We start from the raw sequence: 16,759 nt of genomic DNA on the forward strand, positions 1-16,759 counted from the left end.
TGATGCAGTTGGAATGTACAGTTCATTGGGTTTTATTCCAGTAATGGTTGTCACAAAGAGATTCGTTGTCTTCAAGTTTTAACAAGAAAATGTTTTATTTCTAAAATTATAATTCCAGTCACACAGCACGAATCATTCCCAAAATTTAAGGGACTGAAAGAAAGAAACGTATGTTTTAAATCGATCTGACCTACTATGCATGTGCTACAAACAGATACACGACCCCATTCAACAAAGTTCGTGTGAACACTTGCATTTCATGACCAATCAGAATGTTTCAAACTCCTTTCACTTGTTCAATTGGAATGATAATATTATACAGGGAGTAGAAAGCCCCACGGTAGACTTGCCAAAATCAATTCCAGACAACTAAAAAAGCAATCGGTCACGAACATGCAAAAAAGCACGCCCAATTTAATCGATACCGTCTTATCAACAGGCCCCGAAACTATAAATTTAATTCACGCCCCAGCCGGGTTCCGCCGAGCGGCTCGTCTCAGTCGTTCAACAAACATTCGCCAAAACGGAGGGCTCATCGGAAAACAGTGCCGGCGGCAAGATGACCAAGGAGAAGAAGGTCAAAAAGCCGAAAAAAGTCGTGCCGGAGTACACGCCGGTGGACGGGCTGAGTGCCGTCGACCGGCAGTTCTTCGAGATAACGATCAACGATCTGAACCAAAAGTTGGCGCGCCTCCGCACGCTGAACGTCCAGATCGAAGACCGGAACGAGGAGCTGGAGAGCAAGCTGAAGCAGATCGAGGAGGACCGGGCGGATGTGATGGCGTTTCTGGACCGGATGTTGCACGAAAAGCTGGCGGTCATCGTGGAGCTGGAGGACAAGCTGAGCGAGCTGTCCAAGGTGCGGAATCAGGAGAACGAAGACTGCCAGAAGCAGATCACTACGCTGGACGCCAAGTACAAGATGATGCACGAGCAGCTGACGTCGGAGATACAGCTGCTGACGGGCAAGCTGAACTCGATGGAGGAGTTTAGGTTGCAGCGGGACGAGCTGTTGGCCAAGTTTGACGCTCAGGATGCTGAGCTGAAGGAGCAGAGCAAACGCCACAAGACGATTCTGTACGAGATGGAGCGGAAGATGATTCTCGACAAGGATCGTCTGCGAAAGGACGTCGAAAGCAAGCTGCTTCAGCTGTCCCAGGAGTTCACCAAGTCGTCGGAAATCCGCGTAGCAGCCCATACCCAACGACTGGTTCGGGAGAACATCGCCTTGAACAACGAGGTAGATCGAGTGGTTTTCGCGTACGAACGTCTGGAGAAAGAATTTACCGAACTGAAGCAGACCAACACCGAGCTGCGTAATCAAGCGGAAATCGATCGAGTGGAGAAGCTACGTCTTGTGCAGACCTGTCAGGAGCGGTTGGATCTCATCAAAAAGCTGACCGACCAGTACGAAGAACAGCTACGTAAGAACGAGGAACTCACCGTTTACAAGGACAAAGCTGACGTGTTCATACAGGAAACGGAAGACATCAAACAAGAGTTCAAGAAGCTAACCCATCGTACTCGCATTCTCGAACAGTACACGCAGTACATCAACAACGAACGGCACGTTCTGCAGACCGACTCCGAACACTACCGCAAGGAGTTCGACCGTATGGCGGAGATCTTGAAGGGTGTCCGTTCCACCGTTCGCGCAGCGTTCAAAGAAGACAGGGCAGAAGTGGGCAACGCTCTGTTCTACGAGGAAAGACGCAAGCGGCTGGTCGACGATCTGCTGAACATGCTGACCGAGCTGGAGATAAAGCCACGTGTCGAAACGCCTCTCGTCAAACTTCCAGCCGACGTCGAGGGCTACATCCGAGGCAGTCTGGGCATGATTCCGTGGGAAATTACCGACGCAGACCAACCTCCGGAATCCGTTCTGGACACCCCGCTTTTCACCCCGGACACGGCGTCCAACGTGAGCGAGCAGGAAAGCAGCGTCAGCTTGCGGATTCCTTCCGAAAGCGACTCCGTGTACGACCGGATCAGCCACGTTCGGTTGAACTTTAAGAGCTCGGAGGAGTCCGGCGAGGAGCATCGACGGAGCCGCAGTGGTGATTTCGACTCCGACGAGGAGGCCAAGAAGGTTTCGCTGGCACGGTCGGGCGACGATCAGGGCACGATGAACGCGATTGGATCGGTAAGTTCGGAGGAGCAGGACGAGGTCATCGTCGATGCACCGGATGCGTTTGAGGAGGAGCCGATCGAGTTTGGAGCGATTAAAAGTGATTCGGATTAAATTACTTGAAAAAGTGTGATCAATTTCTAGTTTGAATGAAATAAATGCGTTTGTGTGAAGAAATGTTCGCGTGGAAACTTCACGGTCATGACAGCCCGACCCTTGACATCGTTTTTAAAGAAGGGAGTGAAAGAATGTCTAAAATGCTGAACATGATTTTTATTTTATTACCCTGTCCATCCTCGTGGGAAGCCCCGACATCATATTTCGATTTAGACTCCGTTCGTGTTTTTTGCACTAGCACCTTAACCGTTTGACTTTTTCGAGCAGCACGAACGTCACTTTTTCAACAGTTCGCTAACGGTGTATTAAAATCTGAGGTTGGAAAAATAATTAAATTGAGATTAAATTTTTCAATTATTAATTTATTTATCATTTTTAATAATTGAACTTTAGCTCAATGTATATAGTCGAAAAACGAAACTATTGGCACTACGCCCCCCGGGGCATGGCCTTCCTCTAACGTGGGATTTCTGCTCCAGCGCCTCTGACGAGACAGGAGAAACCGGGACCGACGTTTTACTTCACCATCCGATAGAAGCTCAGTGGATAAGGCGGGAATCGAACCCGCGTCTCATAGCATCATCGGGATCGGCAGCCGAAGCCGCTACCCCTGCGCCACGAGACCCATGTATATAGTCGTTTACAATGAATAAAAATAATGTTAAGGTTAAATTTTAGAAGTTTTATAATTTGACACATAAAAGATTTTTATTTACACATTTTTAAAGATAATACATTTTAAATCTCTTTCTGATACATAATCTGACAACATTTCTCGATGTAATTGGATGTAATTTTACACAGTAAAAAATGTGTAAATTTGGAAGGTGTAATTTTAGAAGGTTAAATATTATCTCTTTCATGAGTTTTAGTCTGAAAAAGTGACATTACAGTCCAGACTCGATTATCCAATAATCGAAACTTCGGATAATCGAATCACGAAAAAAAAAATTTCGCTGTCTAGTTTTGCATTGTCGCTTAAGTATGACCCCTAAACTACGCTGAAGTGATTTAAAATTTTTAAATCCAATATGGCGGTGACGAAATATTGAAAAAATGAATTTTATTATTTAATAGGCAATCAACTATTCAAATTTTACTAAAATGGGGTCGCAGAACTTAAATTTGATGTATAAAACAAGAAAAAGAAAAAAAACGATTAAAAAGTGTTTTGTTTGTGATTCGATTATTTGGATAATCGAAATTTTGGATAATCAAGTCTGGACTGTATTCCAAAAAAGTGGTATAATTACACATGTTTAGAGGTAAAATTACACATTTTTTCTGTCATAAAAGATGTATTATTACCATGTTTTTTTACAGTGTGCAACAGTTGTTATCAGGGCTGTGGAGTCGGAGTCGGAGTCGGAGCCGGAGTCGGTGGAGTCGGGTCTTTTTGGGGACCTGGAGTCGGAGTCGGAGTCGGAGTCGTCAAAAATCGAATAGCTGGAGTCGGAGTCGGAGTCGGAGTCGGCTAAATTTTATGAGCTGGAGTCGGAGTCGGAGCCGGAGTCGAATATTTCTGATAAACCCAGAGTCGGAGCTGGAGTCGGAGTTATCTTAAATTCAATTTAATTTATAAACTTTTTATTGTTCAGTTTTTGTTATAATGGAAATTAATTTACAAAACTTGTATGTACCTATTTTTTTAAAACCGCGTAATGATTTTTTTTCAGTTAATTTATGTGTTAGTTAAAGAGATTTATCAGATGCCATTTGATTGGACAGCTCTGTGTTATTTCAATATGATCAGTAAATGATAAATTTCCCCTCTTTTACCCATGTTTGTAGTTTCATAACTCATAAAATTATAAACAATTTTGGTTGTGCACTATTTTTTTTGAATATTCAGTTGATGCATGACTCCTTTCTTATGCTTGTAATTATGTGTTCTTTCAATTCAAATTTCACCAAATTTCACAAAAACAAAGGATCACTATCAGTACTTAACTAAAATGATGACGTTTTTGAAACATTGGTAAAATTTACCATCAAATTATCAACTATTAAGGCAACCGCATATAATTCCTCTAATGTTGCTATATCAGCACATTGATGTTCAATTACAGCTCATATATAGCGTTTTCAACTGAAATCTAGTGATAAATAGCTCAACAGGATGTGTGCAAACAAGTTTCCATGAACAGTTTTGCAAAATTAGTTGTATAAATAGTAAAAATCAGCAAATTGGATGGAGTTACAAGCGAGTGCTTATCCTGCCAAACATACGAGAATGTCCCCTATATCAATCTATAACTTGGAACTCAACATGCTCATTTTGTATATAAATAATAAAAAAAAACAATGAGTCGTGTTGTAAATATTTGAAACTGACAAAAAATATCAGAAATAAGTTGCAACTAATTTTGAAATCATCATTGAATATGTTAAATGTGTCGATTTCCTTAATGTTTACTATTTCTCTACAAAAATCTAAAAGTGTGGATCCTTACAAATATCGTTGGTCGGTATACGCGCATGTGTGAGCTGAGCATGTGGGTGGTGTTATTAATACTTTCCATTTCATTTAATTTATTTCGTTGTTAAAGCATTACTTGTGTAAAGTTATTTTAAGCTGAGATGTGGACTACCTTTGAACAGCTGATTAATTCTAAGTTGTTAACAGAGTTTGCAGGTGCTTAAAGAATCGACTATGAGTACTGAAGGAAAGTTGCAAAATAACCTTCAATATATCTAATAGGTGGGAAATAGTTAGAGGAATGGAGATTTTATTTAACAAAATTTTTAGATATTCTTAATACTGTGTTAGTGTTGGAGTCGGAGTCGGAGTCAACAATTTGTATAAAGCTGGAGTCGGAGTCGGAGTCGGAGTCGGAGTCGGCTAGAGTTGGCAGGCCGGAGTCGGAGTCGGAGTCGTATGAAGCTGAAAGCCGGAGCCGGAGTCAGAGTCGGAGTCGGCTCAACCCAGAAAGCCGAAGTCAGAGTCGGAGTCGGAGTCGTCTAAAACATGACCCGACTCCGCAGCTCTGGTTGTAATGTTAGATTGATTTTTCATGTATGTTTTTTAACATTTGGTCCTTTACCAATAATTTTCTCAAATTTTTCCACAAATTTTCCCTCCGCTCATGCCATTCTGTCGTTATCAACGTCGTCGTTTAGCCACCCGCAAGATGGCGAAATGCTTTGATATTTCGCGTGGAAAATCAATGTCACACCATAAATAGCAAAACCCTGTTAGGAAAGAGGTGGTTCGCAAGAAAAAAAATAAAGCATAAAATCGAGTGAAAAATGTCAGCCTGCCACCTAACCAACTCTCTTTCCCTTCCTTCCTTTCTATTCGCTTTGTATGATAAATTGGTTTGCCAAGTTCGGGCTTGCTCTTTCGTTTCTTTTCAACATACCGTGCTTTAACGAACCGGAACTGAAAAAAAGCTTCAAAAAACGAGCTTTGACAGTGCTGGAAGGGAGATTGATGTTTGGAAAAGGCGTATAATTTCAACAATTTGAAAACAGTTATGTCAGGATTTTTTGAAAACTATTGATTATTTTATTAAAAAATATGGGTTCTCGAAATTTATTATTTACATAAATTAAAAAAGTAGTAGAAAGTTTTTGGGTGTTTTTTAATACCCCTGACTCAAGGCGGTTTCAAAAACACCCAAAAATCAAAAAACTGGAAATTTGGTTTATTGGACCTTTTAAAAAAAAACTCCTGAAATGAATTTGAAAAGGTTCTACGAATTTTTCTTATTATTTTTTTTTTTTTTTCAACATAAAACACCTTCCGCCTCATAACTTCCTGCGCCACCAGCAGAATTGCCCGTGAAGGTACAAAAATCCACCACAAGGTGGTGCCAGTGGTGAAACCGCCGCGATTTTCGTTCCAGTTGTGAACATTCTCGTGGAAAACGACGGAAAAAATTTAGGTAAGGTTATGTTTGCCCGAGTGGATTTCAATACAGTGCGGGGGCAGACTGTGGAAGAAAAAAGTTTGGATAATTGGAGCAATTAGTGGCGAAGGCAAGAATTTTTCCGCAACTGGCTTTGTGAGCGGTGGTTGGGAAAATTGTGTCCAATTTGAGGATCCAAGGAGTTCATTTCCCGAACAATTTGGGGAACATTTGTGTTATTTCGAAACAATTCCAATTAGGATTATTGTTTGGTTGGGCAAGCTTGTGCCTCAGATTATTCGTCTGTGATAATATTCAATGACGTTTAGAAGTGTTTATTATTCATTCTATTGGGTTGAACAATGTCTAATTCTAGTTGAAAGACCTCTATTTGCTCAAACAAGCATAAGTGAGTACGAAAAATAATACCGAACCCAATTCAATTTCCAACCCTGACAATTTCAGAGATCAATTCAACTTCTAAAACACACAAATAGACTTTCTAAAAGTTCCTACATCGGACATCCTGGCCACCATCAGGCTGACTGGAACGATGCACTTTCTCAAGAGCCGTTCAAGCTTGACTTCTAGTTTCCAGCTTGGGACTAGTTGAACGCCCTACAGTTAATTAATTCGGATTATTTCTTAGGCAAGCTACTGTTGGAGGATGCTCGACGAGGTTATCAGAGTGGTTTTCGAACCAGTTGCTTCTGATGAACTGTTGGTTTTGACCTAAAGACAACACAAGGAGAAATCATAGAAATAATACGGAGCAAGTTACCATAATTTCAAAAAGGGGGATTCCATTCAAATTTCCACACAAAATTGAACTGCTTTCCACCATATGGAAACTAACCAAATCTTCCCAAACTTTGGGGAGTTGTTTAGGACCATAAAAAAACTGAAAATAGATGAGCTTACTAAATTTAAATAACTTGTTAAAACATATTCTTTGTAATAATTATTGAAATTCACTAATTAGGACATTTGGACTCTTTTTATGATTTTTACACTTGATCCTAATAATAGAGAAATTGATAAAAAAAAGTTTTTTAAAACAAGAAGAAAAGTAGCAATTTCCAACCAATCACCGTGGCAACATCCAGCATTTCTTCCCGTCAAAATCTTACAAAGATGGATCGAAACACTTTCCAAAGTGCCAAACTGATTGGGAAGGTATGCGAACGATGTTGAATTGAAGTTTCATGTTTCCGATTTCTTTTTCTCCAAATTGACACATGATTGGCAGCAGCTTGAAAGCCCGGCAAAATCATCATCGTGGAAAACGTTGAGGTTTATTGTGTTAGCGATGTTGAGTGGGAAAACAAAAAAAAACTTGTTGTTGAATATTTTACGAAAATCGTGACTTGCATTTTGATTTTTCAGTCAAAATATCTCGAAAATATCCTTCCTTGCAAATTGATTTAATTTTCTTTCAGAACTTCAATGTTTAGCTAAAAATCTCCCCACTCTCTCTCAAACGAAGACATCAGATCATGCAGGAAATGCACTCAAAAGCGACTCACTTTGCATTCAAAGCGCCGATGCCATTCATAAGCGAACCCATTCAGCGTTAAATGGAGGATGCACTCCTTGCATCTTGAATGGCAAACACTTCCATAAGCCGGTTCCGGCTTATATCTGGCAGCCGAACGGGTTGCTTTCAATGCATTCACTTGGGAGCCGTGCCCACGACTTGCTTGCTTCGTTTGGTCTCTAGAGATTTAGGAAAATTTATCTCAACAAACTCCTGCTAGCATTTTTTTCAACCCACCTTTAGCCAACAATATTTACAATTCAGCACGCAAACTCACACCTCTACCCGATCGGAACACTTTACCTTTTATTGAAATGAATATTTTCCCAAGGGCAAATTTAGCAGAGTGCACTTTCAAGCAATTGAAGCACCTTTCATGAAATCGTTGCACTGTTGTGCATTGCTGGTGCTCGAGGCAGATGATCGGGGTTTGGTTAAGGAACAATCAGTAAAAATAGAAAAAAAGGACTAAATAACATTTTTCTTGATTTCACTGCAAAAGGTTTCAAAATTAATAACATTTTTGGTCAAAATCGAAATTTTTTTGACGATTTTGGAAACATTTCCAAGTTTTTGTATTCGACAACACAGAGTTTCCGGATTACCGTACAGGATTTCTATCCGTGCATTATTTTTAGGCCAATCATGAATTATTGCAAAATGATGATTTCAGAAATCAAGCGAAGATTATAAACATAAAATTCCAACATTACAACTAGACAGTAACTTTAGGGAAAATTAAAAAGTGCTCCATTTTCAAATTATAGTCGATTTCAGATTTTTGTAACATTAAGAATGAATGTTTTCATCCTTCATATTAATTTGTTTAGAACTTATTTATAAAAGGAAAGTAGGGAGACTTGATCCACTTTTTTCCATCAATTCAATTTATAACAAAACTTTGAACTTTCATGTACGAAAAACTAAACCAACTTAAGGTTTTTTTAAGTGCCTAGTGAATACCAATGGTACGTTCGTTTGATGGCTAGTTCCACACTGAGTGCCGCACTCAGAGCTGTCAAAGTGTTTCGTTGAAGAAACTCGCATCAGTTCCGCACGAGTTTCGCCGCCATCTTGGAACTGAAACTCTAGTGCCGCACTCGATATTTTTTTAGTTTCATGCGAGTTCCACGCGCACTGACAAATGACGTTCGATTGAACCAAAACTGGCACCGACGAGTGCGGCACTCAGTGCCTCACCGGCTCTTCAAACGAACGTACCACAAGTCTCCCTAAAAAAATGATTTTGATAAAAGTAGAGCGATTAATTTAACATCAACGGTTTTGTAGTTATTAAGTTTATTAAACAATGCTTGCATAAAAAATAATATTTTGAATAAATTTTAAACGTTTTCTATACATATAAACACATCTCTTGGAGGTTTTTTACAGAACTCCTCAGAAAAATTTAACATTTTTTTATTTTTTTGTTTTCACTCTACTGAAAGTTTGAATCGAATTCGCAATTCCCTACACCTGATGAGGTACAAATTTCTGAAATTAACAGAAAATTGTGTATATTCTAATCTCACCTCGAAAAACACCTTTCTTTTAAACATCACGAGAATCAATTGAAAATTAACCCTCTACAACCTAACCCCGCCGCTATACAGGCATCGATCTAAAAAATCAATTTTCAACCAATTTTTAATCTTTAAAAGGCATATTGCACAGTGGTCCAGATCGCAGAAATAGGTGGAAAATGGATTTTCCGTAAAATGATGAAGTGTCGAAAAATCGATTTTTAGTCATATTTTGGGTTTTCATGTAAAATTATCATTTAAACCCAAAATATGACCAAAAACCAATTTTTCGACAATTTGGGTCAATTCTGAGGGCAGATTCAGATTCAGCGGGCAAAATTACATGGGAAATCATATATTTGGACAGTTTTCAGGGTGGGTGGCCCCATAAGGTTTTCCTTTGAAAATTATACTTTTTCAAATGAAGATATCTCGAGTTAAAAGAAAAACACCCATGAGATTTTTTCAGCGTTTACAGTGCTGCATCTCCTCTTTCAAATGCAACCTAGCGCTTAAAATTTGGCTAGCGCCATTTCGAGATATTTAAGTTTAAATTTGCATCTTTTTTACCCTAAAATCGCTGTAACTTTTGACCCTTAAGTCTAAATTGACTTGTCAAAAAATAAAAATGTTTGTTTTTAGAACTCTAAAAGTGCCCGAATACCACTTTTCTCTAAAACTTAACCCCTAATTTCCACGTTCAAAAAACTGATTTTTGAAGGTTTGCTCAGATGCTTTCTATAAATTTGGTCGTAGAAGGCGTAGATTACGAGATAAAATTTTGGTGTCTTCGACAAAGTTGCTTGGATTGGCAAGTCCAAAAACTTTCTAGAAGACAAAAAAATTCCAAAAATATTCCTGAAAAGTTAGATTTTTTAAATCACCTAATTTCCAACCAAACCAAAAGTTGCCCCTTTCCATATGCAACAACTCTTCTCAAGGCACCAAAGCTTCAAAACATCATCATTTTACGGAAAATCCATTTTCCACTTAATTTTGCGATCTGGACCACTGTGCATTGGACAGAAGAACTATCAAAATTTTAGAAAATTTTAAGGTTGGAAGTTTGACTTTTTTTATGTGACTCTGTAAATGTTTTTAAAAATTTCTTTTTTTAGGGGTCAACTTTAGCTGTGTCTTTTACTAAAATTTGCTATATTTTCAGTAAAAAGAAGCATGCAGTAATTTTTGTAGTGTCCCAGACTATGCATCTATGCATTTTTCACAATTTAAATGATGATGGTGCCATTCTATAGCAGAATATGTGGAAAACAAGCAAAAACTTGAAAAAGTACTGTAAAAACATAAAAAAAAGATAGGCAAAATGTAATTTTCTTAAGTGGTAGAATAAGCCAAATACTACCAACAACAAACATAAACTAAACATGACTAATGAAAATTAACATACTAAAAATAACATTAGTGATCACGCTGCTGATCATAATTCCCCTTAGTTTTAGAAATTGTAAATACCGTAAAACGGGGTGACTTTGATAGCCGGGGTGACTTTGATAGGTTTGAGATTTTTCCGAAAAATGAAGAGTACAACTTAAATACGTACGGAATGGTATTGAATCATACTGACCGTGGTAGAGAAGTGTTCAAAGTACCTCAAGAAAAACTTTTAATAAAATTTTGAAAAGTTTAAAAAGTTAGTTAACTATAATTTAGAAAATGTTGATGAAAAACATTATTTAAATCTTCTCAAAGTGTCATGTTTTTCTCAACGAACATAATTTTGAATCGGAAAACGGAATGCATTTTCGGATTCTTTGGACAATTTTCCACTAGGAGAAGGTTTAATAAGTTTGTAAATAATAAATATTATGTGTTTTTGAAACATAAATAAATAAAAATCTCTTGTTTCATAGGCATTTTCCGTTGAAAAAAATTCGTATAAAATGTGAAAACTTTTGATTTTTGCTTCTAATTCAGTTTTAAATGCAATATTAATCGATAATTTTATAAACATAACGAGTTTTAACGAATTTCAGACAAAAATCTGACTTTTAAACAATTTTACCTAAAATTTACATGTATTTTGTTAAAAAGTTTATAAACTTAGTTAGCTAAATATAAACATTGATTTTTTCATAGAAAACTAAATTAGCAACCTTAGTAATGTTACATTTGACGTAAAAATAAAGTTTGAACACCTTAAATCTGATTTTAACAAGAAAAACTGTGACTATCAAAGTCACCCCGGATTTCAAAATAAGAATTTTTAACGTAACTATTTTTTTAAACACTATTGAAAAAACTTTTTTTCAAAAATGGTATATGGACCATGTGTGGGCTACCCCCGTACATGTTTTAAAAATAATAATCTCAAGACAAGCCTTACCAGTTGGAAAATATTCCAAAAATAAATTGAAATCCTATCAAAGTCACCCCGGTTTACGGTACCTAATTCTAGTCCTTAATCTAACCCTAATTTAAATGTGAATTGCATCCCAAATCCTAATCTTATTTACACTACGTTACGGTAGCTATTAGATCTCTCTGAGAGAGAACCAGACCAGACTGACCAACGGTCAGCACTTCATGAAGAAGAACCAATAAAATAGTACCCCAAGAGCGTTCGTATTGTAAAGAGCTGCGCGCGTATTCTTTTGTTTCCCCCAATAAATCCATCCCCGCGAACACAAGAAGTGAAGTTCTGTTGCGCGATCCGAAATAGTGCCAAGTCCAATCTAAACCGCAATTAGTGGCCTAATTGGGCAAGTTTTGTGGTGATCTACCAGCCTTTGGTGAGAAAGGTGGTGATCAGTGTGAGTGCCAGGTGGTGACGTCTGCCGGAGGTGAGCTATCCAGGTACCCGCGGCATCGCGGGAAGAAACACCTCAGGTCGCCGGTATTCGGTGCTGAAAGGCGCCAACAATTAGAAAAACATAAGAGAAGTAAAGTTTTTCGTAGAACAAAAGTTGCTCAAAATGGCCTCCTGATCAAGGGAAAAATAAAAATGTTCGAAAAAAAATTTGGGTTGTGGAGTGTAAAACTTGAATTCAAAGATTCACAAATTTTCAATCGTCAGTTTGGATTTTATTTTTAACAACTTTAACAAGAGTTTGTTTAGTCTTGCGAATTACATATTACAGGTAAACAATATTTCCGTAAGAATTTTTCTACGGCCGTTGCAATTTTTTTTCAATGTATGTGTCACCCCCCCCCCCCCCTCCCCCCCTTCAAAGTCAGCCTGAATAATCAGGGGGCACAAAAATATTTTTTCGAAAAGCTTCAAAATTTTAATAAAACTTTAAGTTTTATCAACTGAAAACCAGATAAAATGCATTTTCCTGCGTTTATAATCATATTTAGCATTTTTTCGAGAAAAAAATCCGCCAATACATCGATAATTTGATTTGCGTGTAAAATGATTTTTAAAAAACTTTTTTCATCCAAATGTTAAAACCTAGGCTTGTAATTTTTTTTGTTCCCCCCCCCCCCCCCCCCTTCGACTTTGGTCAAGGCCGGGGACATAAAATTCAAAAAATATTTGCAACGGCCTAACCTAAGGCAGAAACAGTCAAGGTTACGCCCTATTAAAAAACTACGTTGGATTTAAAAAAAAATCCCGGTATTGTTATTTTGCTACAAACTTTATTCAGCTATGAACCGGCAATGAGTTTACATTCATATTTAAAACAAGCTTAGCTAATTTTACTCAAGACAGCAATTTCTTCATTTAAAACATCTCATCAAAACCGCGATAGCTCCACATTGGCCAATCAGTTTCAATTATGTCATTACGCTGTGATACCGTTCGCTACGGATAAAACTTTAAGATCTGCTTGAAAAAAAAAACCGCCAGAAAGCAGGCTAAGCATCAAGCCAAACCATTACACGTCACAGACAAGTGGATGTTGTACTTTGGCAGTGTGCAACAATCCGGTCTTATAGTTCAGTGGTTGACAACACTTTTTCCTGCTATCTGTGACGCAAACGACTTGTTACGGATGCCACCGCCAACTACGATCTCGCCAGCAAGCCTGTATACGTCCTCTTATCATCGCGCCATTACGGGGAACGTTCCCCTAAGATGCTCGATGAGCTGCCTACTTCGATCCCCCTCAGTACACTCTTGTTTTAATTTAGGTAGTTTTGAATACAAATTTCGAGGTTTTGCATTTTATTGAAATGATGATTAGTGTGAGATTTACTCCGAAAATTTTAATGCAATCTTAATAGTTAATCCAAATTTCAGCAGTTTAATTTTGGACGAAACTGAGTAATTTCAACGAACTGTGTAAAAAAGCATGGTATTTCTCCACCCCACCTCCCTCCCCCCCACGGGCCTTCCATGTACTTGGGGAGGGTGGCTGCTATAATAGCAGAATTTCATTAGCATTTTTACGCGGTAACGTCAGTTACTCATCAGCGATAGTAGACAAGAAGGACCTATTGAGATAAACATTGCTCTTCTGCCATACTTTGGAGAGGGGGATGTTGTTGATGCTCAGCCGTCGTCATGGCAAGGACCCGCCGAGGGGTGCGTTTGACGTTCTCGATGAGCACTTGTGATAAGTCGAGGGGTGCTTTCGACAAACTTTGCGGGAATTACCGTTACGATGGGCTCATTTACAGCGCATATTACACGCAATTACGGCGTAACGTTCGGTCCCACGTGTTCGACCTACTATTTGCCCAGGGTAAGTTATTTCATAATCAAGCTTTCCCAGACCTGCAAGTAATAAAGTTCCCTGGAGACGCTTTACAGCTTTATCACGGGAGGGAGACGCGCGCGCGTGCTCAAGCCACGTGCAAGGTATTGGACCATAAAGCCGGAATCACAATAAAACCCACCCCCAAAACAGTGACATCCGACAGCATCTTTTCGCGTCGTTATTTCTCAGGTCATTACTTTCGCGCGATTTGGACGATCAGAATCTCGCCTATACCCCTCTCTCGGGAAATCCAGGCTCCATGACCGTGGCCATGACAAAGTGGGGGCAGGCCACAAGCGAAAGAACCGCACCGTCGTCGACGAACCGGAAAATTAGAGGACATGCCACTTCGCGGCTCAAGCAGCCGGAATAAATTTAATTTAATTTTAATTTTCGCTTCCAAGGATCGCGGGATGGGTGCTCTATTGTTCCGGCGCGATGGAGTCTTTAGTGGCGAGATTTATTGTGATTTTTAGTGGAAGTGAAAATATTCCAACGACCTTAAGTGATTGAACTAGATTTATAATGGTGTTCTTTTATTGGTTTCAGTCATCCTGAATAATTCATTTTTATTTTTGAAAACTATGGATTATGCTTTCCTGGACATTTGCGCAGAACTCACTTTAAACTTTTTGAGAAGTATTTTCAAAATTTTATATCCTTTTCATCTCAAATAAATTTGCGACAGAATGTTTTCTGCTTTGTTTTAAGCAACTAGAACGTAAAAAAATAGTCCAATTTACAGTCAAGAGAGGCTGTTTATATAGTTTTAATTGCTGTGTAAAATGATTGTACAAAACATGCTTATCGTAAGACTGAAAAAAACCTTACAACACATACTTGCTTTAATCAGAAGAAACTTCCATGAAATCACAGTTCATCTCCACAAAAGTGCATGTCAAAACATTTCTTCCGCTGGGACTAATCCCATCAGAGAACCGGAAGCCGGTTGTGTAAACAAAATTTCCGCTTCGCAAGATCCGCATAATTCCGGAGCAAGCAAGACGAGCAACCCGAAAGGGAGCTAAAGATGCATTACAGACGGCACATTTGCTACTATCTACCCCCGTTTTAGTGCATGATTTTCCTCGAATGCAGCGCTTAAATTCTGCCACGTGTACGGTTTCCTCCCCGAGCTGAATGTGGATTTGGCGGTGTGTTCACGGAGTCGGAAGCACTCGAGAAAGGCATCTTTGTGTCAATGTTTGTGTAGGTTAGTGAACATTTTAATATAAGTGGGTTGAAGTAAACTTGGATTTTGGAAACTTTTATTTCCACAAATTTGAATGCTTGTTGTGCGTTGCATGCGAAGGTTTCCATCATCAGATACAGCTTGTTAGCTTGAAACACCAGCCAATGTCAAAGTGGTACCTTTTATACACACATAAATGGCTTTAAAACTAAACCCTTTGATGTACCAGCAAAGAAGACTTAACCAATTGCATGGAAAATCGATTACACACGGTTGAAGTGATTTGAACTAGAACATCACCACATCTTGAAACGGATATGCAATCAATTGACTGGACAATTTTGATTGATTAGTATCTGTAATGAAATGCAGGGTGCAGATGATTGCTCTATTCCGTAGAAAATTTATCGACATTAAACAGATCGATATTTTCAACCTTTTAAAGTTCATCTTTTTTAAACCTTCTTTTTCAAGACAAATGTTCCACTTTTGGTATAACTTTAGTCCTGTTTGTCCACCGATCTATTTTCAATTTTGCGTCACCTGCCAATGTATCTTATCCGTGGTCACTGGCAGTTTTTCTTCATTCGTAACGACGCTTAGATTCTTTACAGTAGACTGGTTCAACGAACTTTTTTTTCTTAAGAAATTTGATTGATATGATGACTTACAAACTCAAATTGTTGTAGTTTTTCACTTAAACGCAGATAACTTTGATAAGAATTGCTCAATTTTACGCTTGAGACTTGGGACATGAGACACCTGAACCTCTTGAGGCACTGGAGACACTTGAAACACTTGAGACACTTGAGACACTTGAGACACCTGAGACACTTAAGACACTTGAGACGCTTGAGATACTTGAGATACTTGAGATACTTGAGACACTTCAGACACTACAGACACTACAGACACTACAGACACTACAGACACTAGAGACACTAGAGCAGTGTTTCTCAACCGGTGAGGAATTCCCCCCTGGGTGGGAGTTTGGTCATTCTAGGGGGGGAATGAGGGTTCAATAGAATTTCAATGTCTTAAATCATTATCTAACACATTCTGTGCAACTTTCAGTTTTTTTGATTAGTAATAACAATTTTTTTTCCCAAAAATAATTATTTAAGTTTCAATTTCTGTTAATTTTGACATTACTTGAATCAATAAAATGATTTTTTAAATATTTCTCATGCATTTGTATTATTTTGGACACAAACAGATTTTTTTTTTGCTGGTTTCTGTTAGAATTTTGTAAATTTTTTAACAAAGACAATTTTTTGAAAAATAATTTAAAATTGAAAAAATAATAATTATTATTTAAGATTGCTAGAATTCTTCACATTTTTTAGAGTAATCTGTCTCCTGCCGCAAATAATTTTTAATTTTATTTGGTATTTGTATACATTTTATAATTGTTTTTATTTATTGTAATTTAAATAGAAAAAGCGAAGAATAGTTGCTTTTCTTGTACAAGAAAAAATGTTCAAATAAACAAACAATCAATCAAAATCAAACCTACGTTGTCTGTAAGTTTTTTTTTTATTGAAATAAAACGTTTTCAAATACCTACTATAGTTTATAGCGTATATTACACTTTAATTTGTAATGAAAATTGTCATTTTTATGCAAACCTAAAAAAAATATTATATTTGTGCATTGATAACAGTAAATTAAAAATAAGGGGGGGAGCATGCAGTTCTTGCAAATCAGTCAAGGGGGGAATGGATCGCAAAAGGTTGAGAAACACTGC

General features: G+C 38.0%; 2 protein-coding genes across 2 annotated transcripts in view; both read left to right on the forward strand.

Annotated features, from left to right (window-relative positions):
* LOC120416349 (cilia- and flagella-associated protein 157-like) overlaps positions 1 to 2,299 on the forward strand; it is a 34,347-nt gene extending 32,048 nt beyond the window's left edge. Inside the window, exon 2 of the mRNA XM_039578079.2 lies at positions 473 to 2,299. Coding sequence (XP_039434013.1) covers positions 473 to 2,242 — 1,770 coding nt within the window. The 3' untranslated portion in view covers positions 2,243 to 2,299. The remainder of the gene's footprint in view (positions 1 to 472) is intronic.
* A 9,441-nt stretch (positions 2,300 to 11,740) lies between these two features.
* The window catches only part of LOC120416370 (zinc finger protein 347-like), a 44,388-nt gene continuing 39,369 nt past the window's right edge, over positions 11,741 to 16,759 (forward strand). Inside the window, exon 1 of the mRNA XM_052708340.1 lies at positions 11,741 to 11,957. The gene's annotated coding sequence lies outside the window, so the exon portion shown is untranslated. The remainder of the gene's footprint in view (positions 11,958 to 16,759) is intronic.

Source organism: Culex pipiens, chromosome 2 (assembly GCF_016801865.2).
Source record: "Culex pipiens pallens isolate TS chromosome 2, TS_CPP_V2, whole genome shotgun sequence".
NCBI classification, from domain to species: Eukaryota; Metazoa; Arthropoda; class Insecta; order Diptera; family Culicidae; genus Culex; species Culex pipiens.